This window comes from Centroberyx affinis, unplaced genomic scaffold (genome assembly GCF_046629955.1).
Source record: "Centroberyx affinis isolate AG114_WGS23_722 - 3 ecotype Tasmania unplaced genomic scaffold, CSIRO-AGI_Caff_v1 ptg003047l_1, whole genome shotgun sequence".
NCBI classification, from domain to species: domain Eukaryota; kingdom Metazoa; phylum Chordata; class Actinopteri; order Beryciformes; family Berycidae; genus Centroberyx; species Centroberyx affinis.
This window is the reverse complement of record NW_027281136.1, coordinates 45216-72500: the sequence shown is the minus strand read 5'-3', so window position 1 is coordinate 72500 and position 27285 is coordinate 45216. Positions and strand designations below refer to the sequence as shown.

General features: G+C 43.5%; 3 protein-coding genes across 3 annotated transcripts in view; all 3 read left to right on the top strand.

Annotated features, from left to right (window-relative positions):
• Window positions 1–5740, top strand: part of LOC139659223 (inversin-like) — a gene marked incomplete at its 5' end in the record, with an annotated part of 8504 nt that extends 2764 nt beyond the window's left edge. The window contains 3 exons of the mRNA XM_071537434.1: window positions 1082–1142; window positions 2511–2805; window positions 2932–5740. Coding sequence (XP_071393535.1) covers window positions 1082–1142; window positions 2511–2805; window positions 2932–3542 — 967 coding nt within the window. The remainder of the gene's footprint in view (window positions 1–1081; window positions 1143–2510; window positions 2806–2931) is intronic.
• Window positions 5741–7228: 1488 nt separating this feature from the next.
• Window positions 7229–18486, top strand: LOC139659218 (palmitoyltransferase ZDHHC7-like). The gene is made up of 8 exons (XM_071537431.1): window positions 7229–7340; window positions 8004–8169; window positions 9276–9576; window positions 10644–10768; window positions 11779–11875; window positions 14897–14978; window positions 15148–15278; window positions 15573–18486. Exons 3-8 carry the CDS (start codon window positions 9280–9282, stop codon window positions 15750–15752), a joined length of 912 nt encoding a protein of 303 aa, XP_071393532.1. The 5' UTR covers window positions 7229–7340; window positions 8004–8169; window positions 9276–9279; the 3' UTR covers window positions 15753–18486.
• Window positions 18487–19060: 574 nt separating this feature from the next.
• Window positions 19061–26047, top strand: LOC139659220 (transmembrane emp24 domain-containing protein 6-like). The gene is made up of 4 exons (XM_071537433.1): window positions 19061–19264; window positions 19547–19673; window positions 20225–20400; window positions 25658–26047. Exons 1-4 carry the CDS (start codon window positions 19061–19063, stop codon window positions 25889–25891), a joined length of 741 nt encoding a protein of 246 aa, XP_071393534.1. The 3' UTR covers window positions 25892–26047.
• Window positions 26048–27285: the final 1238 nt, after the last annotated feature.

Sequence of the window (27285 nt, the reverse complement as noted above, 5' to 3'; positions counted from 1 at the left end):
TTAGTCCGATGTTTGATGTCCACTTTATAGTTAAAATGGCATTTTATGCTATTTTTCATTATTATAATGTCATCAAACATTAATATGGGTGTTGACTTATTGCAGCCGTTCCCAAACTTAAGAATGCCGCGGCCCAATTTGAAATGTGAAAATCTTCCGCGGTCCAGCCAACGCTTTAATCACAACTCTGATCAACACACGAGACTAAGATGTAAGAAGTATTTCCCTATATATTTTGTATTTCATAAACAGAACATGTGAACGTGGGCATACGGCAATGCAGTGCAAATTAATAATCCATCCACATACACGTAACAATTTGTAAAGCAACAAATGTAAGAAATTAAGTGCAAATAGTGAATTATCCATGTTTGACACTGGATAATAAAACGCTTATACATAAAATTTCACAATATCCAACCCAATCTTTGTTTTATTAGTTCTGATTACTTTTTTTTAATGCAAATATTTAATCCTAAATATTTTATGGTAATTTCAAACTTAATTACAAAATTGAAAATTAAAAGCTTTTTATTTATTTATTGTAAATGACCTCTCGCGGTCTACCTGCAATACCTTCACGGCCCACCAGGGGGCCGCGGCCCACACTTTGGGAATCACTGACTTATTGGATTTGAGGAGTACATACAAAGCAATTGGATTAAAACAGTATTTCTACCTATTTTCAAATCTCACGCTTTTATTTTGAAGGCTAAACGGTCAAACCGGAAGTCTTGTTTGTGGTACCTGGAGGAAGAGTTCCACATGATGTTCTCCTCCTTCTCGTATCTCTTTTCAACAGCTGGAGTGGATTTCAGCTAAATAACTGTTAACGTCTTTTCAAGTCAGTTTGGGATCGTTTGGCTTCAGGAGATTTGCATCATGCTGGACGAGCTGCATGGAGATGTTTTATGGTTGTTTTCTGTAATTTTTTCACCGTCAGGGCAGGGCAGGTCCGGTCCGGTCAGGTCCAGCAGCTTCAGTTGTTTCAGCTGGCATGTGGGAGGAGATGATGACTGAAGTTTAATTTTTGGGTGAACTGTTCCTTTAAAGTGGATGTTGTGTCTGTCTCTCTGTGCAGGGTTCAGCAGAGGAAGAGAGGCTCCTCCAGTCCTTCATCTGTCCGCTCAGCAAACAGCCAGGTAAGCTCTGCTGTGCCCAGAGTGTCTGTCCCACCAATCTGTCCTGCTGCTCTGTCCTGGTCCTCTGTCCTGCTCCTCTGTCCCACCGCTCTGTGTGTCCTTTAGTTTCTGAATGTATTTCCTGTCAGCCCGTCTTCCTGTGTGTCCACTTTTTGTATCTTCAGGACAGAAAAGAGCAAAACCTCCGAGCCGTCCTCATGATCTGTCTGTTAGTTGGTTTCTTAATAAATAAGAATGGACCTGGTGTTAAAAACAGAGTACAAAAGCACACTGACTCTTTTTGTCAAATCAAATGACAAGATTGATTACACCAAAAGACAAAACAAGTAACTTCCAACCAAGCTGGAAGCCGCAGCAGCGAGTCGACCTGGGCAGACCCAGGACCGGGGCAGACCCAGGACCGGGACAGACCCAGGACCTGCAGGCTGTCAGAGACCAGCAGCATCTGGAGCGTTCGATGCTCCTGCCGTGTCGAGTCTAGTTCCGGTTTTCAGAACCGGCACATCAAGGAATCATTCAACAAAGCAGTGTCTACGGCAAGCCCCGAGGGGAAAAACACAAGTCGGCACACGACACAAAACTAAACAACCGCTCAATACAAGAAGATACACTAGTACATATTGTTTGTATTTTCAGTGAAAACCAGAGGTGGAAAGTAACTAAGTACATTTACTCAAGTACTGTACGTAAGTACAATTTTGAGGTACTTGTACTTTACTTTAGTATTACCATTTTATGCTACTTTGTACTTTATACCCACCTTTTCCAGCTGTTCTGGAGTTTCAGTACGTACGGATACTGGAACGACTCGACACGGAAGTATGGATGCTGCTCGTCCGGGACGGCCTGGAGAGCGATTTGAACATCTGACTGAACGACCCGCTGCCTCGTCTCCACAGAGCTGAACGTGTGACGTGTTTGTTTGTTAAGCCGCATGGCGTTCAGCCGCTTAATGAGCTGTGATGGGAAGTGGAAGCGGGAGGAACCGGAACACTCCACCACAGACTCACTGTGATTCCAGCTGAATGACGTTCTTCTCTGTCCAGCTCTGTCCCTCGCTCCCGTCCCTCTCTCCCGTCCCTCTCTCCCGTCCCTCTCTCCCGTCCCTCGCTCCCGTCCCTCGCTCCCGTCCCTCTCTCCCGTCCCTCGCTCCTGTCCGTCACGAACTGTCCGCTCCGCTTCTGATCTGAACTCGGCCTCAGGAGGTTTTGTGAATCCGTCCGCAGCTCCCGTTCAGAAACTAAAGGACAAAACACATCAGGGACAAAATCACAACAATCACAATATGAAAGTCCCGGTCCTTTTCTTTGTTTTTTTTGAAGTCTTTCTGCTGTCGTCTTCTCCTGACTCCATGTTGTTTTTCCTCAGGTGGCTCCGGGGAGGCGGAGCCTGAAGCGGGGGGAGACGCTGCCCCCCCCCGCCGGGCCGCGGGTCAGAGAGCCGCTGGAGCGCTGCCACAGCCTGGAGCCTGCAGAGCCCCAACACACACACACACACACACACACACACACACCAGACCGGCCTGAGCACACACACACTCCCTGCTCCACTGAGCACAATCTGTCAGAGACGGACAACACACACACTCTGTCATGTGTTGAGACAGAAGACACACACACTCCGTCTGCGTGTGTTGAGACAGAAGACACACACACTCCGTCATGTGTTGAGACAGAAGACACACACACTCCGTCATGTGTTGAGACAGAAGACACACACACTCCGTCATGTGTTGAGACAGAAGACACACACACTCCAGGAGAGACGGAAGACACACACACTCCGTCAGTGTGTGTTGAGACAGAAGACACACACACTCCGGGAGAGACGGAAGACACACACACTCCGTCAGTGTGTGTTGAGACAGAAGACACACACACTCCGTCATGTGTTGAGACAGAAGACACACACACTCTGGGAGAGACGGAAGACACACACACTCCAGGAGAGACGGAAGACACACTCACTCCGTCATGTGTTGAGACAGAAGACACACACACTCCAGGAGAGACGGAAGACACACACACTCCGTCATGTGTTGAGACAGAAGACACACACACTCCAGGAGAGACAGAAGACACACACACTCCGTCATGTGTTGAGACAGAAGACACACACACTCCGGGAGAGACAGAAGACACACACACTCCGTCAGCGTGTGTTGAGACGGAAGACACACACACTCCGTCAGCGTGTGTTGAGACAGAAGACACACACACTCCGTCAGCGTGTGTTGAGACAGAAGACACACACACTCTGGGAGAGACGGAAGACACACACACTCCCAGCTCCACGGATTTCTCTCACTCTGACACCGATAACATAGACCTGTTAGCCCCGCCCACATTAGCCCCGCCCACATCAGCCCCGCCCTCTGACATTACATCACAGCTCAGCTGACTCTCTCTCTCTCCTCCTGACCGGTCACTCCACTCGACCCGAGCAGCCTGAGGCTCCGCCCTCTGAATGAAGAGTGTGATGAGTCGTCTGATGCCCCGCCCCCGGACTCACCCTCATAACCGGGGCGGAGCCTGCCGGTCAGACAGACAGACAGACAGACAGGCCGGGGGGGGGGTCCACCCAGACCACAGGAGATGCTGAGACAGACAGACAGACAGACAGACAGACAGACAGACAGCTGGGACTCAACTGACAGTTTTACTGTATGGAAACAGGCAGGGTCAGGTGTGTCAGGGTTAGTCTGAGTTACTTAGGTAAAGTTAGGTTGAGGTTTAGTTAGGTAAAGTTAGGTTTAGGGTTAGTTAGGTGAAGTTAGGTTGAAGTTGGGTTAGTTCGGGCTTGTTTCTCGCTCTGTGACTGCAGGAGTTTAAAGGGTTAGAGGAGCTGTGATTCTCTGAGGCTCCTGTCTCCATCCTGCTACTGACTGACAGACAGACAGAGACACTGACAGACAGACAGAGACAGACAGAGACACAGACAGAGACACAGACAGACAGACAGAGACACTGACAGACAGACAGAGACACAGACAGACAGACAGACAGACAGAGACACTGACAGACAGACAGAGACAGACAGAGACACAGACAGACAGACAGAGACAGACAGAGACACAGACAGACAGAGACACAGACAGAGACACTGACAGACAGACAGAGACACAGACAGACAGACACACACAGACAGACAGACACAGACAGGAACAGAGTCACAGACCAAGTCACAGACACAACACTCTGTTACAGACAGTCTGTAGCTCCTGCTGTTTCCAGGTGCAGAAAGCAGCAGCTTCACTGACCTGAACCTGCAGGCGGATCTGAACCTGCAGGCGGATCTGAACCTGCAGGCGGATCTGAACCTGCAGGCGGATCTGAGCGGATTAAAGTCACAATGAAATGAGAACTGACTTCAGTCTGTTGACCGGTTTCCAGTCAGACCACATCCTGCAGCTAGCTAACAGTAAATGCCAAAAAAAAATCGCACAATTTTTACTTTCTTGTGTTTTATTTCAGAATCTCATGACTGCTTCCTTTTCTTTTGACAGCACATGATGTCAGCTGTGCTCCCTCTCCATGTTCTGTCCCTAAAAGTCTTTTCATTGTGACTTTAAATCTCAGCTGTAGGTGGTGAAGCTCCGGTCCTCCCTGCTGCTCCTCTCCTGGTTTTTAAAGCACTTTTTTCCTTCTAGCCTTCACAAAAAAAAAGGGATGCAAACGTTATTTCAGGTTCCTGTGAATGTGGTTTCAGTTTTAACGTCAGACTGCAGCTGATCTGATTTTATTGTTTTACTTGAATACGAGACGTCAGCTTGGATTCAGTGGATTTACAGGTTTACTTTGCTCTTTTCCCTCTTTAACGTCATACTTACTGTTTTATTATAATAGTTTTATCTTATTTATGACTCATGACCGTTCCTGATGGTAGTATGGTTTGTTAGACAGTGTTTCCTGCAGAGAACTAGAGCAGCTTAATAAGAGTATTGATTAATCTACGATCTTAATTTAGCCAGCTGTATGAAAATATGAAGCAGCTGCAGTACTGTAATATTCTGACCCATCAGCGTTACTGTGCTCACTAACATCACATTTCACTTCTCGTGTGTTAGTGATAAGACGATCTGTTTATCTCACAGTATGATTCAATACATGATCTGAGGTTCAGGATCAATATAACCAGGATACCATGTGATCAATAAAAGTTCAGTGACAACAAAGTCTGACTGTGCAGAATTCTGTTTATTTCTGAGACTCAAATCTTTCCAGCGATGCCATTGGCTGCTAGAATGTAAACAACAATTTAAAAAATGTCGTTACAAAGTGACAATAATATAATCTGGATGGAGAGCTTGTGAAACTGTGATGGTCAAGAGTCTCATTAGTGATTACTACAGCAGAATAACATGGAGCTGATATCACCATTCATGTTCCTGACAGCAGAATAACATGGAGCTGATATCACCATTCATGTTCCTGACAGCAGAATAACATGGAGCTGATATCACCATTCATGTTCCTGACAGCAGAATAACATGGAGCTGATATCACCATTCATGTTCCTGACAGCAGAATAACATGGAGCTGATATCACCATTCATGTTCCTGACAGCAGAATAACATGGAGCTGATATCACCATTCATGTTCCTGACACAACAGACGGACTGACATGTTTTGTACTGAGATATATTGAATTTCGATCCATCACCCAGTCACTGTCATATATGTAGAACTGTATATTTCCTGACTTTGAGTCCCGGTCTGGACTCTGTGACTCCCTCGTGTCCCTCGTGTCCCTCGTGTCTCTCGTGTCCCTCGTGTCCCTCGTGTCCCTCGTGTCTCTCGTGTCCCTCGTGTCCCTCGTGTCCCTCGTGTCCCTCGTGTCTCTCGTGTCCCTCGTGTCTCTCCTGTCAGATCCCTTCAGAGTCTTCAGCAGCTCTCACTCCTTTTATTTCCAGGCGGCTGGTGAAAGCTGCATGGATGTCAAACCCAGTCAGAAGTGGAGTCTTACTTATTTTTGTACCACAGTATTTTATTTTCTGATTTGGATGTTAAACATGCTGTTGATGTGCCTTATTTAATTCACACACAGATAACCAATAATAAACCCATGATTAAGAATAATGCTATTTTTATCTGTGGTGTTCTTTCAGTGAAGAAGCCTGTATGACAGACTGGAGTCACATGACCTGGACTAGAGTCACAGTTTGAATTGCTTGAGTCTTGACTTGATGCATGAAGAGAAGACTTGAGACTGGACTTGACTTGGGTTCTGGTGACTTGGGACTTGACTCTGACTTGTACTCTGATGACTTGAAAAGGTTTCTAAAGTCTTGACTTGAGATCTTGTGTTTGTGTAAATGACTTAGATTGAAAGTGATGAGATTTGTTCCAGCAGACGACTGAATTTAAATTCTGTTTTCTGAATTTGTATGGAATGATTGAATTTATTGAAGTTGAAACTGATTCTAGAAATCAAACTCATGATGCTCTTACCAAGTTTTTATCCTATTAAAACCATATTGCATTGAAAAGTCCTAGATATTTAGTTTTCTTTAAGATATTAAATTGATACTGGACTCTTGATTTGTTCTGACTTGACTTGCTGTTCTACATTTAGACCTGAGACTCCAGTGAAGTGGACTTGGTCTCACCTCTGATAGTAACTGAACATATTGGTTTTTCAGTTCTTGCCTCTGAAGCAGCATTTAGACGTCAAGAGACACTGAAACTCTCCACTGAAACCCAGGAAATGTTAATTTCCTGGGTTAATAATAATACTAATAATAATAATAATATATTGCAGACTTGGAATCTGATCAAAACGTCTCATCTGAATCATTTCACATGAATGGCTTCCCATAGATAACCAGTGTATTTTTGATCAATGCTACAGTGAACATGTAATCAGTCAAAGAGTCAAATCTCATCTTTAATAAAAGGATGATATCAGCATCAGATATCGGTTCAGTATATCTAACCCGATGCATTACCTCTCTTCTTTTTAAAAAATGAAATTGATTGAATCTTTGATGGTTTCATGTACATCTGAATGTGAGGAGATGTTGATAGATTTGATAAATAATAAATCTGCTGTAATGTTGGTGAACTTTGACCCTGGAAGCAGTCCGGACGGCCGGGGGAAGGACAGGATGCAGGAATTAACATTTTATCAGTTTAAATGTGACTTGATGTTTAGAAAATAACAATTTAACTGGAAACTGCAGTGCGGAGTGTCGCGAGGTGAGCAAACAAACAAACAAACAAACAAACAAACAAACCAGCAGCTGACCACAGTGTTGCTGTTAGCTAGTTAGCTGGACATGCTAACGGCTGCTTCAGTGTGATGTTAGCCGGTTCACCTGAACACAGCCGCTCTGTCTGCTGTGCTTCCTGTGTTAATGTCACTCATCAGTCAGACTGGTCACGTGTCTTGTAATTAGCGTTACCTGATCTGAATATCTGCAGTAAGAGCTGTTTACCACAGAGATATAACACTATGGGTTTACCTGGAATGTCAGAAATGACGCTAGCTACAGTTAGCATTAGCTTTAAAGCTAACATCTGGTCCAGTGTGCTAACGTTAGTTTATTTTAACAAACCTCCACGGATATGAAATTCAAGCTAGCTCGTGACAACCCTCTAATAATCATTACTGCTGGTAGGAAGACTGACTGCTAAAGTCAAACCATCAATATTTTGTAATTAACGGCCATCAGCTTAACAGCAGGCTGAGAGCTAGCTAGCTCATGCTAGCTGTCAGATTAGCATCAGGTAAATAATAGTTACAGTTTCCTTGTTTTCCTAAAACGAGTTTATCTGTTTCTCCTGGTTTCACATCAGGCTTCAGCGGCTTCACTGTCGCCTCTTTTCTCTCAGTTTAAATTAATATTTGGTATAAAACAGATTCCTGGCTTCCTGTCCGCTGCCATGTGAGTTTGGACCTGATGCATCACAGGAATATTTCTGCTTCGTCTCAGCTGTTTGCAGCAATGTGGCCCGAAAGAAAAAGACCGTGAAGAGTCCAAGAAGTATCTGGAAGATAAAGCTATGGAGTAGAGAACAGCTTCCAGTAAGTAGACAGCACCCGACTGACAGATGACTTAGTTTTCAGCGGCTTGCTTTGCCTTGTTTAATTCTGACTGTCTGACTGTCTGTCTGATGGTTTTTATCATGAGAACGTGTTGAAGCGTTTCTGTCTCATTCTGCTGCTGCTGTCATGAAGCTTCCTCTGTGCTCATCATGATACACAGGTCATCTCCTTAATGAGTTCATCTCCTTAATGAGTTCATCTCCTTAATGAGTTCATCTCCTGAAACCTTCTCACATCACATCAGATCAGTTTGACATTTAGCCACTGCCAGCTTCAGTCCCAGAACATCAGGACCAGCCTGCAGAACCCGAACCCGGGGGGGGGGGGGGGGGGGGGGCTTGTTCAGCTGCCCCAAAACGAAGCTAACAGGAAGTAATGGATGGAAACGGCAGTGTGTTGAGGTTGAGGTGTTATGAGCAAACATGTTGTTCAACTGGAAAACGCCACTTCCGGTTTGCTGTGTTTTGGGGCAGCTGAACATGCCCCAGATTATCAGCCTTTATAATTTAAGGCTGGGTGTTGGCACGATGTGATACGTGATACGATACATATTGTGATACATTGCAATACTCTACATAATTTACCGAAAATTTAAAAATAGATCTGAAAATCCAACTTGCTGTGTACCACCTGGGTAATATGTACATCACATTATATTGATAACTCAGCGGACAAATTGAGTCAAAACTATTTAATTCAAACGGATTTGAGGGAAATTTAAGGACATTTTAAATCCGTTGTATGTGTGTATATATATATATATATGAGAGGCTGCACAGCCCAATTATAATTACAGATGACATCATAAGACACACGGCTGCACAGCCAGTCACCACTAACCCTAACCAGGTTCAGCTGTGAGCCTGCAGGGTTTAAACTGTTCATCAGAACCAGGTCACATGACTTACAGAACCTTTTAGTGTGTTCAGTTTCCCAAAAACCTTCAACAGCAAGAAAAGATTCTCCAGAGCAGAACTGTTTCTTCTGAGTAAAGAACTCTCAGTTCTAACCGGAACCTTAACCTGACCCTGACCCTGACCCTGACCCTGACCCTGAACCTGAACCTGAGCCCTCCTGTCCTGCAGCAGGATGTCGGGCCAGCGGCTGCGGGAGGTGGAGCAGCAGCGCCCCCTGCTGGCCGGGGCGGAGCCCGAGGCGGGGGCCCGGGGCGGGGGGGCGGCGCGGCTGTGGTTGGTCCGGGACGGCTGCGGCGCGGCCTGCGCCTGCGTCACCTGGGTCCTGGTCCTGTACGCGGACTTCGTGGTGACCTTCGTCATGCTGCTGCCCTCCGGTGGATTCTGGTTCTCCGTCCTGAACGGAGTCGTCTTCAACAGTCTGGCGGTTCTGGCTCTCGCCTCGCACCTCCGCACCATGCTGACCGACCCGGTGAGAGGAAACCTGCTCTGATGCTCTGATGATCCACCACACTGATCCACCACACTGATCCACCACACTGATCCACCACACTGATCCACCACACTGATCCACCACACTGATCCACCACACTGACCCACCACACTGATCCACCACAGTGATCCACCACACTGATCCACCACACTGACCCACCACACTGATCTAGTCCTTTAGCAGTAAAACACCAAACATCTTCTGGTCCAGATTCTCAGATTTCATCTCTTTATGAAATGAATCCTTTGTTTCTGTCTGCTGCTCAGACACTTTGGACTCTGTCTCTGACTCTGTCTGTCCCCTCTGTCCCGTCTGTTCCCTCTGTCCTGTCTGTCCCGTCTGTTCCCTGTGTCCTCTCTGTCCCCTCTGTTGTCTGTCCTGTCTGTTCCCTGTCCCCTCTGTTCCCTGTGTCCCGTCTGTTCCCTGTGTCCCGTCTGTTCCCTGTGTCCCGTCTGTTCCCTCTGTCCTCTCTGTCCCCTCTGTTGTCTGTCCTGTCTGTTCCCTGTCCCCTCTGTTCCCTGTGTCCCGTCTGTTCCCTGTGTCCCGTCTGTTCCCTCTGTCCTCTCTGTCCCGTCTGTTCCCTGTGTCCCGTCTGTTCCCTCTGTCCTGTCTGTCCCGTCTGTTCCCTGTGTCCTCTCTGTCCCCTCTGTTGTCTGTCCTGTCTGTTCCCTGTCCCCTCTGTTCCCTGTGTCCCGTCTGTTCCCTGTGTCCCGTCTGTTCCCTCTGTCCTCTCTGTCCCCTCTGTTGTCTGTCCTGTCTGTTCCCTGTCCCCTCTGTTCCCTGTGTCCCGTCTGTTCCCTCTGTCCCCTCTGTCCCATCTGTTGTCTGTCCCGTCTGTTGTCTGTCCCGTCTGTTGTCTGTCCCGTCTGTTGTCTGTCCCGTCTGTTCCCTCTGTCCCCTCTGTCCCATCTGTTGTCTGTCCCGTCTGTTGTCTGTCCCGTCTGTTGTCTGTCCCGTCTGTTCCCTCTGTCCCCTCTGTCCCATCTGTTGTCTGTCCCGTCTGTTGTCTGTCCCGTCTGTTGTCTGTCCCGTCTGTCTCTCCTCAGGGAGCCGTCCCTAAAGGAAACGCCACCAAGAAGCACATGGAGAGTCTGCAGCTGAAGCCTGGAGAGATCGTCTACAAGTGTCCTAAATGCTGCAGCATCAAACCTGAGAGAGCACATCACTGCAGGTCAGACAGACAGGCTGAACCACAGACAGGCTGAACCACAGACAGGCTGAACCACAGACAGGCTGAACCACAGACAGGCTGAACCACAGACAGACAGACAGGCTGAACCACAGACAGACAGGCTGAACCACAGACAGACAGACAGGCTGAACCACAGACAGACAGGCTGAACCACAGACAGACAGAGAAAAATCTGAATGTAGATATTAGAGCAGAGGAAGTGTGACAGTTCAGTTTGGATCACAGAGTAGAAAGTTAAAGCATCAGAGCTGACAGGACAAAACAAGAATGTGAAATATCTGCAGTGTGGAATGAGTGAGAAGTTATTTAAAAAATATATTATAATATGTAAGTAATATGCACCAAATCAGAAGAATGTGAGTATGAAGAAAAACAAACTGTAAATTTCAGTGTGTGAACATGATGAGCAGGTCACATGACATGCGGGACAGTGTCGCTGCAGCTGAGATGATGAGTGATGATGGTTATTATTATTATTTTTTTATTATTATTATTACCTAGTTTCCTCTTGTGATCTTACAGTAAACCATTGACTCGGCAGGGAAGTTGTCAGGCTGTTTGTCATTTATTAACCGTATTTCCTCACCGTAATTTCCTTGTGAGCGACAAAACAAACACAGAGGACAGAACCAGGTCAGAACCAGAACAGAACCAGGACAGAACCAGGACAGAACCAGAACAGAACCAGGACAGAACCAGGGAAGAACCAGAATAGAACCAGGGAGGAACCAGGGAAGAACCAGAACAGAACCAGAACAGAACCAGGGAAGAACCAGGAAAGAACCAGGACAGAACCAGGACAGACCAGCAGTGTTTTAGGTGAAACTAACTGACACAGCGCAGGTCTGTTGCCTCCTGACAGGAGATGATGTCAGCAACGTGTCACTGATGAGGCGTCATGTGACCGCCGCACAGGAAAGATGGCGTCAGTTAGTCCAGACAGGAAGTAACACCGCTGTGTCGCTCTTCTTCTTCTTCTTCTTCTACAGTATCTGTAAGCGCTGCATCCGTAAGATGGACCACCACTGTCCCTGGGTCAACAACTGTGTGGGAGAGAAGAACCAGCGCTTCTTCGTCCTTTTCACCGTCAGTCTGCTCACTCCACCTTCTCACTCCACCTTCTCACTCCAGCTTCACACTCCAGCTTCTCACTCCACCTTCTCACTCCAGCTTCTCACTCCACCTTCTCACTCCACCTTCTCACTCCACCTTCTCACTCCACCTTCTCACTCCACCTTCTCACTCCACCTTCTCACTCCACCTTCTCACTCCACCTTCTCACTCCAGCTTCACACTCCAGCTTCTCACTCCAGCTTCACACTCCAGCTTCTCACTCCAGCTTCACACTCCAGTCAGCGTCACACTCCACCTTCTCACTCCACCTTCTCACTCCAGCTTCTCACTCCAGTCAGCTTCACACTCCAGCTTCTCACTCCAGCTTCACACTCCAGCTTCACACTCCACCTTCTCACTCCAGCTTCTCACTCCACCTTCTCACTCCAGCTTCTCACTCCAGCTTCACACTCCACCTTCTCACTCCACCTTCTCACTCCACCTTCTCACTCCACCTTCTCACTCCAGCTTCTCACTCCAGTCAGCTTCTCACTCCAGCTTCACACTCCAGCTTCACACTCCAGCTTCACACTCCAGCTTCTCACTCCAGCTTCACACTCCAGCTTCTCACTCCTGCTGGAGCTGCAGGATATCAAACTGAATGAAAAAAGCATCCACACACTCAAATCTGTACAAGAATCTTTATAATATGCAAGCTTTCAGTCAGAGACCTTCAAGGCATCCGTTTTTCAATGAAAATGAGAATAATGATGTAAAAATTATCATTCCCTCTAATATCGCAAATCATATCGCAATTGCAATCAGTCAAAATAATCGCAATTAGATATTTTTTCAAAATCGTTCAGCCCTACTTCACACTCCAGTCAGCTTCAGTCCTGAAGCAGCTAGGCTTGGGCCAATATTCCATATTATCAAATATCACAATATTTAGTGAATATCGTGATATTTGCGGGTGACGTGACAGGGTGGCAGAGTTTGTCACAACATCCTGAAAGAGGATCAACAGAAACGCTCCGTAGACAAAGATTCATATTTCCATTTCCATCTGTTGCTGTTGTCCAGGACAGATTCAGCTTCAGCTCCATCACAACACGACTAGGAACCAGCAGGAAGGTCAGGGGTCAGAGGTCACAGTGAGCCTGACTGACCCTGCAGGACAGAGGAGTGAAGGGGTCAGAGGTCACAGGAGTGAACAGAATCAGAACAGACTCGGTACAGGAAGCTGGAAGATTTCAAATGATTGTGATGATTAACATGTTTTGTTTTGTTTTTTTATATTTGATCTCTCCTGCTAATCCAAACTGGAGGCTGAACAGTTTCTGCCGGCTGATTCAGGAAGCCACCGGTGGGGTGTGTGTGTGTGTGTGTGTGTGTGTGTGTGTGTGTGTGTGTGTGTGTGTGTGTGTGTGTGTGTGTGTGTGTGTGTGTGTGTGTGTGTGTGTGTGTGTGTGTGTGGCTGTGGCTGTGGCTGTGGCTGTGGCTGTGGCTGTGGCTGTGGCCGGAATGGATCACTATTCCCTCATCTGTATTTCCCTATATAGCTCTGCTCTATTAGTGCACTAATTAGCGGTAAATCACACATGATTAATGAGTGAATTCAGACACTAAATTCATCATCAACCTGCGTCTGTGTTCACCAGTCACATAAACAAATGTTTCAGCTCACATCTGACAAGTTACCAATATTCCTTCAGAGCCGTATATGAGTCACTAGCTGACATTAAACAGAAAAAAATATTCCCCGACGTTCCCGTCTCTCTGTTTTCCGACCTTATGTCTGAATAAATATTCTCTGTGTCTGAGTTTATTTTCTCACAGCAGCTCTTCACTGATCCAGCTGTGTGGTTTCCTTCAGGTTTTGGATTCTCACTAGCTGACATTAACAAAAAACACGTTACAATAAGCTCTGAACCGTATAACCTGCAGCTAGAGATAAATACCTTCCTGAACAACAGACCGCAATGTTAATGTTAGAGTTAACCAGCTCAAATTAGCATAACAAAACCTGCATTTATAATTAGTTATGAATTGTCAGTTAAAAGAAAACATCTTTAGAATAGCTTGACATCTTTTTGGTACCAAAAAAAAGTTTATTTACTTGCATTAGTAAACGAGGTTTGGTGAAGAAGAGGATGCTGTCATCTTTATAAAACCACAGAAGGGTTACAGCTCGGTTGCTTGGTAACGGCCAGGTGACGACAGACTGCAATGCATTCTGGTACTTTCACCATTTTAGTGACCGGGCTTGTTCACTACATATTACAGTGCATTGTGGGAAATATGTAGCGCCCTCAAAATCATTCCACAATATCATTTTGCGATTCGGACACGAACAAAAAATATCTGACGTACGAATTAGTGCCCTGAAACACAGACAGTGATCCATTCCAGCCACAGCCTGTGTGTGTGGAGTCTAGACTGTGACTGTAGCATTGTGGGTAGTTTTAGCAGGTAGGACTGTAGAAAGCAGGGCTGAGAGGGCGGAGCTCACGGCATCAGGTGGTTTCTGCTGCTCTGAGGTCAGCTCACGGTGTTCACGGCTCCTCGCTCCTCAGAACATGAAACTGTACAAACGCCGGTCAGTTCCAAGGCTGTGATTGGTTACTGGGTACTGCAGTATTTTGGTTGGTTACTAGGGAAGAAGTGCAGTCTGCTCTGTGACGCCGCATCAAACCACCAGTTTACTTTAAAGAGAAACTAAAACAAAAAGCCAAATCTGAGGTGAAGCCTGACATCTACTGGTGAAAAGTCGGGTACTGCACCATTAGAGGTCAGACTTCACCACAGATCTGGGTGGAGTTTAGTTACTCTTTAAGTGTGAACATTTTGACAGATGAATCAGTCAATTAATCAATATTGGAAGACGTTGATGATTCATTGATACCCTGCATTCACCGGCCCACTTTCATTTGGCTTTTCTGTGTTCCAGTGTTAAGAAAGAAAAGCACATGTTGGGACATCATGACACACAGGTCTGCTGCTGAAACTGATAAGTAAATTTGATCTAAAAACAAACTGAATGTGTCTGTCCAGATGTACATCGCTCTGATCTCCAGCCACGCTCTGGCTCTGTCTGGGTACCAGTTCATCACCTGTGTCCGGCTGCAGTGGAGCAGTGAGTTCACACTTCTTATGTTTTATCGCTGCGTTAAAGTTACCATCATAAACAAAAACTAAGATCAAAACTAGGTGTTAAAACTGAAATAAACCGAATGAAGTTTAGTGGAGACCTGAGCTGGGCTGACCTCCGGTCTGCTGGGACTCTGGGTCTTGTCTTTCTTCAGAGTGCAGCGACTTCTCTCCTCCGGTGACGATGATGCTGATGATCTTCCTCTGCCTGGAGGCGCTCCTCTTCCTCACCTTCACCGCCGTCATGTTCGGCACGCAGCTGCACTCCATCTGCAACGACGAGACGGTGAGGAGAGGAACACGCGTGTTCCGTATTATCATGTTTGTTATATTATAACACCGATATCACACAGATATCCAAGACCAAACACCCACAGATTAATGCTGCGTTCATGTCCTGTGGGAAAGACCGTAGATACAAGCTAGAAAGTCCTGTTCAGCCAGCTTTCAGACGGCAAATACTACAGAAAATATGGTAAATACTCCAGAAAATATGGTAAATACTACAGAAAACCCTCAGCCTTCAGACGGTAAGTTGAGATGTTTTGCGGACTGAATGTTTCTCCCGTCCGTCTGTCAGGAGATCGAGCGTCTGAAGAACGAGAAGCCGACCTGGGAGCGTCAGACCCGGTGGGCGGGGCTCCGGTCGGTGTTTGGCGGCCAGCCGTCTCTGCTCTGGATCAATCCCTTCGCCGGACTCAGGCTGCCGACCTTCCTGCCCAAACGCACCCGGAGGGGCGGGGCAGAGTTCTCCGTCTGAGGAACTGTCACTCAAACCCCCGGTGAGATTTCTCCTGCTGCTGACGGAGGAACCGGCTGGGTGGGCGGAGCTTAAGCAGAATGTGAACTCTTCCACCCTGTTGAGCGAGTCGTCCTGCCCGGACTCTCCCTGTGGCAGCAGGGCGGTTCAGAGAGACCGTCCAACCAGACGAACCGGGTTGAAACCTGCTGAAGGATCCAGACCTTGACCTCTGACCCCTGACCCCTAACCTCGCTGTGGAGGGGGAAGGAGAAAAGACAACTTCCCCACTGGGACTGATGAAGCCCCTCACTGTATGTGACTCTCTGTTCCAGATGAACGGTGAAACTTCACCCAAACAAAACATAGATTTTGATTCTGCTGTCTGTTCGATCCTGGGAAGAAAGAAAGAAAGAAAGAAAGAAAGAAAGAAAGAAAGAAACTGTTTCAGAGGAACGTTTTATTGATTTGCCGGTTTCTTCTTCTTCTCTCAGCTCGACTGTTTCATATCTTACTGTCAAGACGTTTTCCACTGACCTCAGTCTGTCTGTCTGTCTGTCTGCAGTGTGTTCACAGTAGAAAGTCTGAGCGCTGTCAGCTGATCTGTGTTCAGTTTGAGTTGAAATGTCTCAGCTGTCAAACGTCCCTCCACTGTCTGCTCAGTTCAGTGATTTAGTTCCTCTATATGACTCCTCTCCTCCTGTAGTCTTGGACCCACAGACAGTATTGTCTGTAGCTGTTGGACCCACAGACAGTATTGTCTGTAGCTGTTGGACCCACAGACAGTATTGTCTGTAGCTGTTGGACCCACAGACAGTATTGTCTCCAGTCAGCTGTCAGTTGAAGCTCTGCTGCCTCTTGCTGCAACAATGAGTCCAAACTGTTTGTCAGAATATTCCAGAAAAGCTGTTTGTGAAAACGATCCGCAGAGCGACCGACGTATTTCTCTCCGCGGCCCGGAAAGCGGCGGCACCGACCGTTTCCCCTCGGCGGATCGTCTTCTACCGAACTCTACTGTTTACGCCCCACAGCGGTCTGTGCTGCGGCAGAGAAAAATAGTTCTGTGATTTCCTGATTAGTGAACAGACAGCTGATCTGGAGTCAGCTGTCTGTGGGTCCAAGACTACAGGATGAAGAGAGGAGTTATGTAGAGGAACTAAATCAATCAGCTGATCCTTCAAGGTTTTCAAACTGATGCAAGGAAACTCTAGCTCTAATCATATTTACCTCCTTCAGTTGCCAGCTGGCCTTCTCTTACACACAAATCCATTTGCCTTTATATTGTTGATGACTCCTACAGCTGGTTGGCTCATTACTGACTGAAAGAAGGTAAATTAGCTGTTTAGATCATAATGAATAATATAAAGGCTGTTTAGTGTTGTTTCCAAAGTGCTGCCAGTGAGCCAGCTGTGTGGGATGCTGTGTGTCTGGACAGTCTGGAAAATTACTGTTTGGGTAATTTCCAGGTCTTGAAAGGTTTGGAAGGGAATGGAAGAATCCTGTTTGGTCCCAGGAGTTTGTGCAGCGGTCGACTCAAGCCGTCACCGTCGTCGTACCTCATGTTGAACACCGACCAAAATCCAGAATCTGTCGCACTGAAGAAATGAAGTTCTGGAAAAAGGAAAGTGAACGTTGGAGTGAGCCGGAGCCTCGTGGTTCAGGTCGTGTTCAGCATCAAACCTCAGTTACCTCCTGTCTGTTCCTCTGAAGGCTTTTGATGTTTTTACCTCAGCGCCGGCCGGGCTGCATGTTTCTCTCTCAGTATTTCATGCTGCTCTCTTCCGGCTCGGAGGAGTTTCCTCACCGATTGTAAACTGAATTATCCTCAACAAACTCAAACGAATGATCTGTCCTCGTGTTTTTATCGCTCCGAATGAAATCGGAGCGTCTGCAGGTCCTGTGAACGTCTGAAAACGTCTTGTGTCTAAACTCGAGGCCCTGAACGGTCTTGAATTCAGTTAAATAAAGAATTCCAAGTCTTACATTGAGTTTTACAACTCTTTAAAATGTTCTGCTTTCTCTGTGTTTCTGTTTTCCCAGTGAAGAATCGCTCCAGTCCTGCAGACATTTTATCCTGATTTTCATTTCCATGTTTATTTCAGTTGGGATATTGGTCTTATTTCTGAGCTGCAGTGAAAAGTCTTAGAAAGTCTTAATTGAAGCTGATGAAACTTGTAGAAACGGGTTTGGAGAAATGAGGTTTAATATCAAAGAATGTCTCAGTTGAGTGACTGTAGATTTGTTTTTTACGGAGCTTGTTTTGGGTTTTTAGTGTTGAATGATTTTCCATTCATCCCTCCCTCCCTCCCTCCCTCCCTCATGCCTTGTACACAGCTTACGGACGCTCGTCTGTTTTTTTTCTTTAAGTATATTTATTAATTTTCAGAGGGTCAGACAATTAAGGATGAACAAGCATGATAAAAATATGTACCCTCTTTTCCAACTTACCCTCAACCAATGTCTGTTTTCAATAAATGAATCCTGTTTCATACAAATTTTATTATTTGACTTTTTATTGAAGACGTTTGTAGTGATTATCCGTAACATAAATAAATTATTTTCAATTAAAATGTTCTCCATCCTTTTTGGTGCTACATTTGGTATAAATAATCTGAATTTTTACAAGACAGAATCTTTCCAATAATGTATGACTTTGCCTGACCACAAATGAAGTTCCCCCACTAGAAAAATAAAGTTATATGAATTTAATTTGTATTTGCTTGTTACTGAAATCATTACATTTCAGCTTAACAATGCAAGATTGTAATATATTGTTGAGAAAGACTATCAGCAGAACTGTAATCTGAGAGTATATGATGTGAAATGAATTTTTTTTTTAGATTTAATCCTGTCTTGATTACTGAAATCCTATCAGAAAAGTTCATCGGTTTATTGTTTTTGTCATTTATCAAATAAAAATATCAAACATTTGCTGGTTCCAGCTTCACTAATGTTAAGATTTGCTGCTTTTCTCTGTTTCATCTCTTTATTAAATGAATCCTTTGTGTTTTCTGGCTGAGGAAGAAACCTGAAGAATCACTTTGGACTCTGAACTGAGACATCTGTCTTTATTTTTGACATTTTAGAGACTAAATGATTAAATGGCTGGTAAACTGTAGAGTTCCTCAGAGGGACAGACAGGATTTGGGTTACTGGTTATATTTGCTGGTTGTTTGTCGTCCTTCTCGCCTCCAGCTGTGAAAGATCCCAGTTTTCCCACAGCGGGAGGAAACCTGTCAGCTGGTTAATCATTTCTGTCCCGAGCCGCTCCGCTCTGCCTCAGACTCTCTGCAGCTTCCATTTAGTGTAGAAAAACTCGTCTTCCAGCCATGCTGTGTGGGACGTCCTGCCTGGCGGCGGTGTTGCTGCTGGGAGCGGCGGGCGGCGGGACCGGCCCGCACCCCGACACGACCGACCAGGAGCTGTTCTGGGGCGCAGACCGGTATGACTTCTCCGTGGTTCTGCCTGCGGAGGGGATGGAGTGCGTCTGGCACTTCGCCCACCGGGGGGAACGCTTCTACCTGACCTTCATGGTGAGCCCAGCCGACAGAGCAGGTTCAGACTGCTGTTCAGAAGTTACTTTGTGGTGCAAGGTGCTCAAAGTCTTCTTGTCGAAGAAATGTTTTTAATGAAATGTGGTGAATGGGTTTCTTCCTGCTGAGGTTCAGTTTGTATATTTTTCTAAAATGAAAGGTCGAGACATGAAAGAGCTTAAAGTATCGTGTGAAATTCTGGGTCAACATGTTGATGAAAATAGTTTTATGTCTGTCTGTCTTCCTCCCTGTCTGTCTGTCTGTCTGTCTGTCTGTCTGTAGGTCCAGTGGGTGACGGGAGTCGGCCATGACAGACACCTGTCTGTCACCGTCAACGCTCCCAGCAGTCTGTTGGTGTCGACTGTTGATGATGCGACAGGTCAGATCAACTTTGAGGCCGAGGAAACAGGTCAGTGTCTGTCTGTCTGCCTGCCTGCCTGTCTGTCTGTCTGTCTGTCTGTCTGTCTGTCTGTCTGTCTGTCTGCCTGCCTGCCTGCCTGCCTGCCTGCCTGCCTGCCTGCCTGCCTGCCTGCCTGTCTGTCTGCCTGTCTGTCTGTCTGTCTGTCTGTCTGTCTGTCTGTCTGTCTGCCTGCCTGCCTGTCTGTCTGCCTGTCTGCCTGTCTGCCTGTCTGTCTGTCTGTCTGTCTGACAGTTTAACTTTAAACAAATGAGTCCAATACAAACTGCTTTAGTTTTCCTTTTCCACTTTCGTAAAAGAAGCTGCTGTCCCAGCCCACATGAAGTGATGTAACTCTTCTTTGTGCTGTTAAATTAGAGTGAGCTGTCACTACACCCAAACTGTGTTCAGTTCTCACAATTCAAATTCAGTTTACGGAGACACATCCTGGTCATCGTCAAATCGTCAATTTCAGTATCTAGTGACACATATTTCTGCCCATACTATTCTTTCTCTCTATCTGTCGTATTCTCTCTCTCTCTTCTGTCTCATATGTTCTGCAGGTTTCTATCAGATGTGCTTCAACAACTTCCACAACCGCTTCGGCAGCATGCAGGTCTTCCTCAGCTTCGGCGTTTATTACGACGGCCACCAGAACGCCGCCGAGCGCAAGGAGGAAGAGAAGAAGAAGAAAGAGGAAGTCAGCAAAGACCTGAACAACACGCTGGCCACCATAGAGGTAGACGCAACTTCCTGTTTGGCTCACTGTCGTCATGGCGATACCAGACAGTGAAGAAGAACGGGCGTGGCAGCGCACCGCAGCAGCAAATACTCAACTATGACACACACACACACACACACACACACACGAACACACACACTCATGCACACACAGCTTAATGTTTTACCCTTGCTACGTTGTACTGGGCTTTTGGCTTCCTCTTGATTTATTTTTGTTTTTTAATCAAAATTTGAAGTTTTGTTTAATCCCATACTTGATGAAGTTAGCAGGAATATTCGCTGTCAGGTGAAAACCTTTTATCTCAAAAATGTAAACTTAGCAAGTTACAACTCAACTATTTGAGTTTACCCAAACAAAGGGTTTGATAAGCCAGAGGGTTTGCAGAATTTAAAAACATGAAAATGACCCAAATTGGAGTCACGAGGTTTTCATGTGACAACAGCAACATGTAACTGTGGTGCCAGTCGCTCCCTGTGTGAGGCTGGAGGTGAACCCAACTAACTAAGAGAGACTAACAAGAGAGACTAACAAGAGAGACTAACTAAGAGAGACTAACAAGAGAGACTAACTAAGATAGACTAACTAAGAGAGACTAACAAGAGAGACTAACTAAGAGAGACTAACAAGAGAGACTAACTAAGAGAGACTAACTAAGAGAGACTAACAAGAGAGACTACCAAGAGAGACTAACTAAAATAGACTAAGATAGACTAACAAGAGAGACTAACTAAGACACACTACTCAGAGAAACTCGTGTGATTATTGCGGCCAAAAATGCTTGATTTTGCAGCTGCTTTTCTCAAAAATTGCGATACAATTTGTGAGGTTTTATGTTCTCTTTTTGTGGTAAAATTGTGGGAATTGTGAAAAATTGCAAGCAAAGGAAAAAAATGTGATTTTTTTTTCTCTCTCTCTCACACAGCCTCCCCGTATTCTCTCCCACTCTCTGTTCAAATACGCAATTTCCTGGAGGGACTGAGTAGTAGTTGTAGTATCAGTAGCAGTAGTAGTAGTAATATTAGTAGTCGCAGTATTTGTAACAATGGTAGTAACGGGTGCAAAACTAGTATCAGTAATAGTATCAGTATTGGAGTGGCTGTAATAGCAGTGACAGCAGTAGTAGCATTAGCAGCAATAGTAGTAATACTGGTGTTATGGTTGTTACTGTAACCTCACCAGTGGCTGCAGCTGTAACAGTAATGGCAGTAACAGGAGTTTATAACAGCGGTTTATAACAGGAGTTTATAACAGGAGTTTATAACAGGAGTTTATAACAACGGTTTATAACAGGAGTTTATAACAGGAGTTTATAACAGGAGTTTATAACAGGAGTTTATAACAGGAGTTTATAACAGCGGTTTATAACAACGGTTTATAACAGCGGTTTATAACAGGAGTTTATAACAGGAGTTTATAACAGGAGTTTATAACAACGGTTTATAACAGCAGTTTATAACAGGAGTTTATAACAGGAGTTTATAACAGCGGTTTATAACAGGAGTTTATAACAGGAGTTTATAACAACGGTTTATAACAGCAGTTTATAACAGGAGTTTATAACAGGAGTTTATAACAGCGGTTTATAACAGGAGTTTATAACAGGAGTTTATAACAGCGGTTTATAACAGGAGTTTATAACAGGAGTTTATAACAGGAGTTTATAACAGGAGTTTATAACAGCGGTTTATAACAGGAGTTTATAACAGGAGTTTATAACAGGAGTTTATAACAGGAGTTTATAACAGGAGTTTATAACAACGGTTTATAATAGGAGTTTATAACAGGAGTTTATAACAGGAGTTTATAACAACGGTTTATAACAGGAGTTTATAACAGGAGTTTATAACAGCAGTTTATAACAGGAGTTTATAACAACGGTTTATAACAGGAGTTTATAACAGGAGTTTATAACAGGAGTTTATAACAACGGTTTATAACAGGAGTTTATAACAGGAGTTTATAACAGCAGTTTATAACAGGAGTTTATAACAGGAGTTTATAACAACGGTTTATAACAGGAGTTTATAACAGGGGTTTATAACAGGGGTTTATAACAGGAGTTTATAACAGGAGTTTATAACAGCAGTTTATAACAGGAGTTTATAACAACGGTTTATAACAGGAGTTTATAACAGGAGTTTATAACAGGAGTTTATAACAACGGTTTATAACAGGAGTTTATAACAGGAGTTTATAACAGCAGTTTATAACAGGAGTTTATAACAGGAGTTTATAACAACGGTTTATAACAGGAGTTTATAACAGGGGTTTATAACAGGGGTTTATAACAGGAGTTTATAACAGGAGTTTATAACAGCGGTTTATAACAACGGTTTATAACAGCAGTTTATAACAACGGTTTATAACAGCGGTTTATAACAGGAGTTTATAACAGGAGTTTATAACAGCGGTTTATAACAGGAGTTTATAACAGGAGTTTATAACAGGGGTTTATAACAGCGGTTTATAACAGGAGTTTATAACAGGGGTTTATAACAGGAGTTTATAACAGCGGTTTATAACAGGAGTTTATAACAGGAGTTTATAACAACGGTTTATAACAGCGGTTTATAACAGGAGTTTATAACAGGAGTTTATAACAGCGGTTTATAACAGGAGTTTATAACAGGAGTTTATAACAGGAGTTTATAACAGGGGTTTATAACAGGGGTTTATAACAGGAGTTTATAACAGGAGTTTATAACAGGGGTTTATAACAGGGGTTTATAACAGGAGTTTATAACAGGGGTTTATAACAGGGGTTTATAACAGGAGTTTATAACAGGAGTTTATAACGGGTTTATAACAGGAGTTTATAACAGGAGTTTATAACAGCGGTTTATAACAGGAGTTTATAACAGGAGTTTATAACAGGAGTTTATAACAGCGGTTTATAACAGGAGTTTATAACAGGAGTTTATAACAGCGGTTTATAACAGGAGTTTATAACAACAGTTTATAACAGGAGTTTATAACAGGAGTTTATAACAGGAGTTTATAACAGCAGTTTATAACAACAGTTTATAACAGGAGTTTATAACAGGAGTTTATAACAGGAGTTTATAACAGCAGTTTATAACAGGAGTTTATAACAGGAGTTTATAAAAACGGTTTATAACAGGAGTTTATAACAGGAGTTTATAACAGGAGTTTATAACAGGAGTTTATAACAGGGGTTTATAACAGGAGTTTATAACAGGAGTTTATAACAGCGGTTTATAACAGGGGTTTATAACAGGAGTTTATAACAGGAGTTTATAACAGCGGTTTATAACAACGGTTTATAACAGGAGTTTATAACAGGAGTTTATAACAGGAGTTTATAAAAACGGTTTATAACAGGAGTTTATAACAGGAGTTTATAACAGGAGTTTATAACAGGAGTTTATAACAGGAGTTTATAACAGGGGTTTATAACAGGAGTTTATAACAGGAGTTTATAACAGCGGTTTATAACAACGGAACAACGGTTTATAACAGGAGTTTATAACAGCGGTTTATAACAACGGTTTATAACAGCGGTTTATAACAGGAGTTTATAACAGGAGTTTATAACAGCGGTTTATAACAGGAGTTTATAACAGGAGTTTATAACAGGGGTTTATAACAGCGGTTTATAACAGGAGTTTATAACAGGAGTTTATAGCAGGAGTTTATAACAGGAGTTTATAACAGCGGTTTATAACAGGAGTTTATAACAGGAGTTTATAACAGGAGTTTATAACAGCGGTTTATAACAGGAGTTTATAACAGGGGTTTATAACAGGAGTTTATAACAGGAGTTTATAACAGGAGTTTATAACAGCGGTTTATAACAGCGGTTTATAACAGGAGTTTATAACAGGAGTTTATAACAGCGGTTTATAACAGGAGTTTATAACAGGAGTTTATAACAACAGTTTATAACAGGAGTTTATAACAGGAGTTTATAACAGCAGTTTATAACAGGAGTTTATAACAGCAGTTTATAACAACAGTTTATAACAGCAGTTTATAACAGGAGTTTATAACAGGAGTTTATAACAGCAGTTTATAACAACAGTTTATAACAGGAGTTTATAACAGGAGTTTATAACAGGAGTTTATAACAGCAGTTTATAACAACAGTTTATAACAGGAGTTTATAACAGGAGTTTATAACAGGAGTTTATAACAGCGGTTTATAACAGGAGTTTATAACAGGAGTTTATAACAGCAGTTTATAACAGGAGTTTATAACAGGAGTTTATAACAGCAGTTTATAACAGGAGTTTATAACAGCAGTTTATAACAGCAGTTTATAACAGGAGTTTATAACAGCAGTTTATAACAGGAGTTTATAACAGCAGTTTATAACAGCAGTTTATAACAGGAGTTTATAACAGCAGTTTATAACAACAGTTTATAACAGCAGTTTATAACAGGAGTTTATAACAGGAGTTTATAACAGCAGTTTATAACAACGGTTTATAACAGGAGTTTATAACAGGAGTTTATAACAGCAGTTTATAACAACGGTTTATAACAGCGGTTTATAACAGGAGTTTATAACAGCAGTTTATAACAACAGTTTATAACAGCGGTTTATAACAGCGGTTTATAACAGGAGTTTATAACAGGGGTTTATAACAGCGGTTTATAACAGGAGTTTATAACAGGAGTTTATAACAGGAGTTTATAACAGCAGTTTATAACAGGAGTTTATAGCAGGAGTTTATAACAGGAGTTTATAACAACAGTTTATAACAGCAGTTTATAACAGCAGTTTATAACAGGAGTTTATAACAGCAGTTTATAACAGGAGTTTATAACAGGAGTTTATAACAGCAGTTTATAACAGGAGTTTATAACAGCAGTTTATAACAGGAGTTTATAACAGGAGTTTATAACAGCAGTTTATAACAGGAGTTTATAGCAGGAGTTTATAACAGGAGTTTATAACAACAGTTTATAACAGGAGTTTATAGCAGGAGTTTATAACAGGAGTTTATAACAGCAGTTTATAACAGGAGTTTATAACAGGAGTTTATAACAGCAGTTTATAACAGGAGTTTATAACAGCAGTTTATAACAGGAGTTTATAACAGGAGTTTATAACAGCAGTTTATAACAGGAGTTTATAGCAGGAGTTTATAACAGGAGTTTATAACAACAGTTTATAACAGGAGTTTATAGCAGGAGTTTATAACAGGAGTTTATAACAGCAGTTTATAACAGGAGTTTATAACAGGAGTTTATAACAGCAGTTTCATGTGAAGCTGTGCTGCCGTTGCAGGAGGCGTCCCAGCGGGTGGAGAGCCAGGTCTTCCACATGTTCCGCCACTACAACTTCGGCCGCATGAGGAGGAGCGCCGACTACTTCCTGCTGCAGACCAACTCGCGCTACGTCAGCTGGTGGTCGGCGGCCCAGAGCCTCGTCATCGTCGCCGCCGGATACCTGCAGCTCCTCTTCCTCAAAAGACTCTTCGTCACCGAGAGCCGCGGCGAGGCCGAGAAGCCGCGCTGCTGAGAGCTTCAGCCTCATGTTAGTCCAGGAGAACCGGGCCAAAACCACATCAGTGTGAAAACATCAAAACCGGTTCACATGTACAGTTCCATCCGCTGAACATTTTCAGAATTGGAGCCGAAAATGCTACTAATTGGCTGTGGTGGCCATTTTTCTTCCAGCCATTATATTTTTTTAATGTTTTCCTAGGCTCTGTTGTCTTCCTTGGTCAACAAAACACTCAGCAGGTGTCGACAGTTTAAATCCTGTCATGGTCACTTCAGCAGAAATGGAGGAAAATCCATTTGCTGGTAATGACAGAAAGAAATATGTGAGCCACAGCTGATGTGCCTGAATGTTTCAGGGCATTGAACTGTACATATATACCTATTTTGGTGCTTTAATGCAAATTTCAATGACTGTGATTTATACTGGAAACTCTCCTTTGTTGAAGCTGAATAAAGAAAAGCTTACACTTTTTACAGAGTTGTCTCATGTCAGTAGATTTATTTCATCATTGTTGTGTAGAAACCAAGCAAATGCAACAAACTTCTCCAGGTCATTTGTGTGTTGAGTTTCATGAAACCTTTTCAAACCCTGGAACGAGAAAACAAGCGTTCTGTTCTTCACTTCTGGAAAACAGACTTTCTGCAGAGGCGGTTTTGGTGGAGCTACAGCGATCTGTCATCAGGCGTGCAGACAGGGGCGGACTCAGTGATTTGGGGCCCTGGGCAAAGACAAACATGGGGCCCCCTGAATCCCAACATTCACCCTTTTTTATAATTTATTCTCTCCTCTTATACACTTTAAAGTATTATCTCTTTTATTGTTTTTTAATTTATCTTATCCTGTATTTCTTATCCAAAGTCTTATATACCTTATATTTTCAACCACTTGCTAGGTTCTTTGCATCTTGCAGAAAATGGTGCAGTGGCAAAGCAAAATAAGGTTACAGCCAAGAGGCAATATTGCACTAGAAGTTAAGTGGAATAGCCCATTACCACTATAACCTGACATAAGATTAAAACAAAAAATTACAAAATTATTGTAACAAAAAGAGGGGTTCTTTTTAAATGTGTCTGTTTCTTTTAAACTGATGAGAAATATGTTTAAGTTATATTCTAGTGTATTGTGGGGCCCTCTGGCTGCTGGGGCCTAAGCAGTGGTGGAATGTAACTAAGTACATTTACTCAAGTACTGTACTTAAGTACAATTTAGAGGTACTTGTACTTTACTTGAGTATTTCCAGTTCATGCTACTTTATACTTCTACTCCACTACATTTCAGAGGGAAATATTGTGCTTTCTACTCCACTACATTTATTTGACAGCTTTAGTTACTAGTTACTGTGCAGATTTAGATTATTAATACAAATTATAAATCAACTAATAAATTATGATATATTTTTATAGGTTAAG

Coding starts and splice junctions, on each gene's coding strand:
- LOC139659220 (XM_071537433.1), top strand. CDS start 19,061: ATGCTGTGTGGGACGTCCTGCCTGGCGGCGGTGTTGCTGCTGGGAGCG. Junction 19,265..19,546: donor GCTTCTACCTGACCTTCATG/GTGAGCCCAGCC, acceptor GTCTGTCTGTAG/GTCCAGTGGGTGACGGGAGT. Junction 19,674..20,224: donor CTTTGAGGCCGAGGAAACAG/GTCAGTGTCTGT, acceptor TATGTTCTGCAG/GTTTCTATCAGATGTGCTTC.
- LOC139659218 (XM_071537431.1), top strand. CDS start 9,280: ATGTCGGGCCAGCGGCTGCGGGAGGTGGAGCAGCAGCGCCCCCTGCTG. Junction 9,577..10,643: donor GCACCATGCTGACCGACCCG/GTGAGAGGAAAC, acceptor GTCTCTCCTCAG/GGAGCCGTCCCTAAAGGAAA. Junction 11,876..14,896: donor GCTTCTTCGTCCTTTTCACC/GTCAGTCTGCTC, acceptor GTGTCTGTCCAG/ATGTACATCGCTCTGATCTC.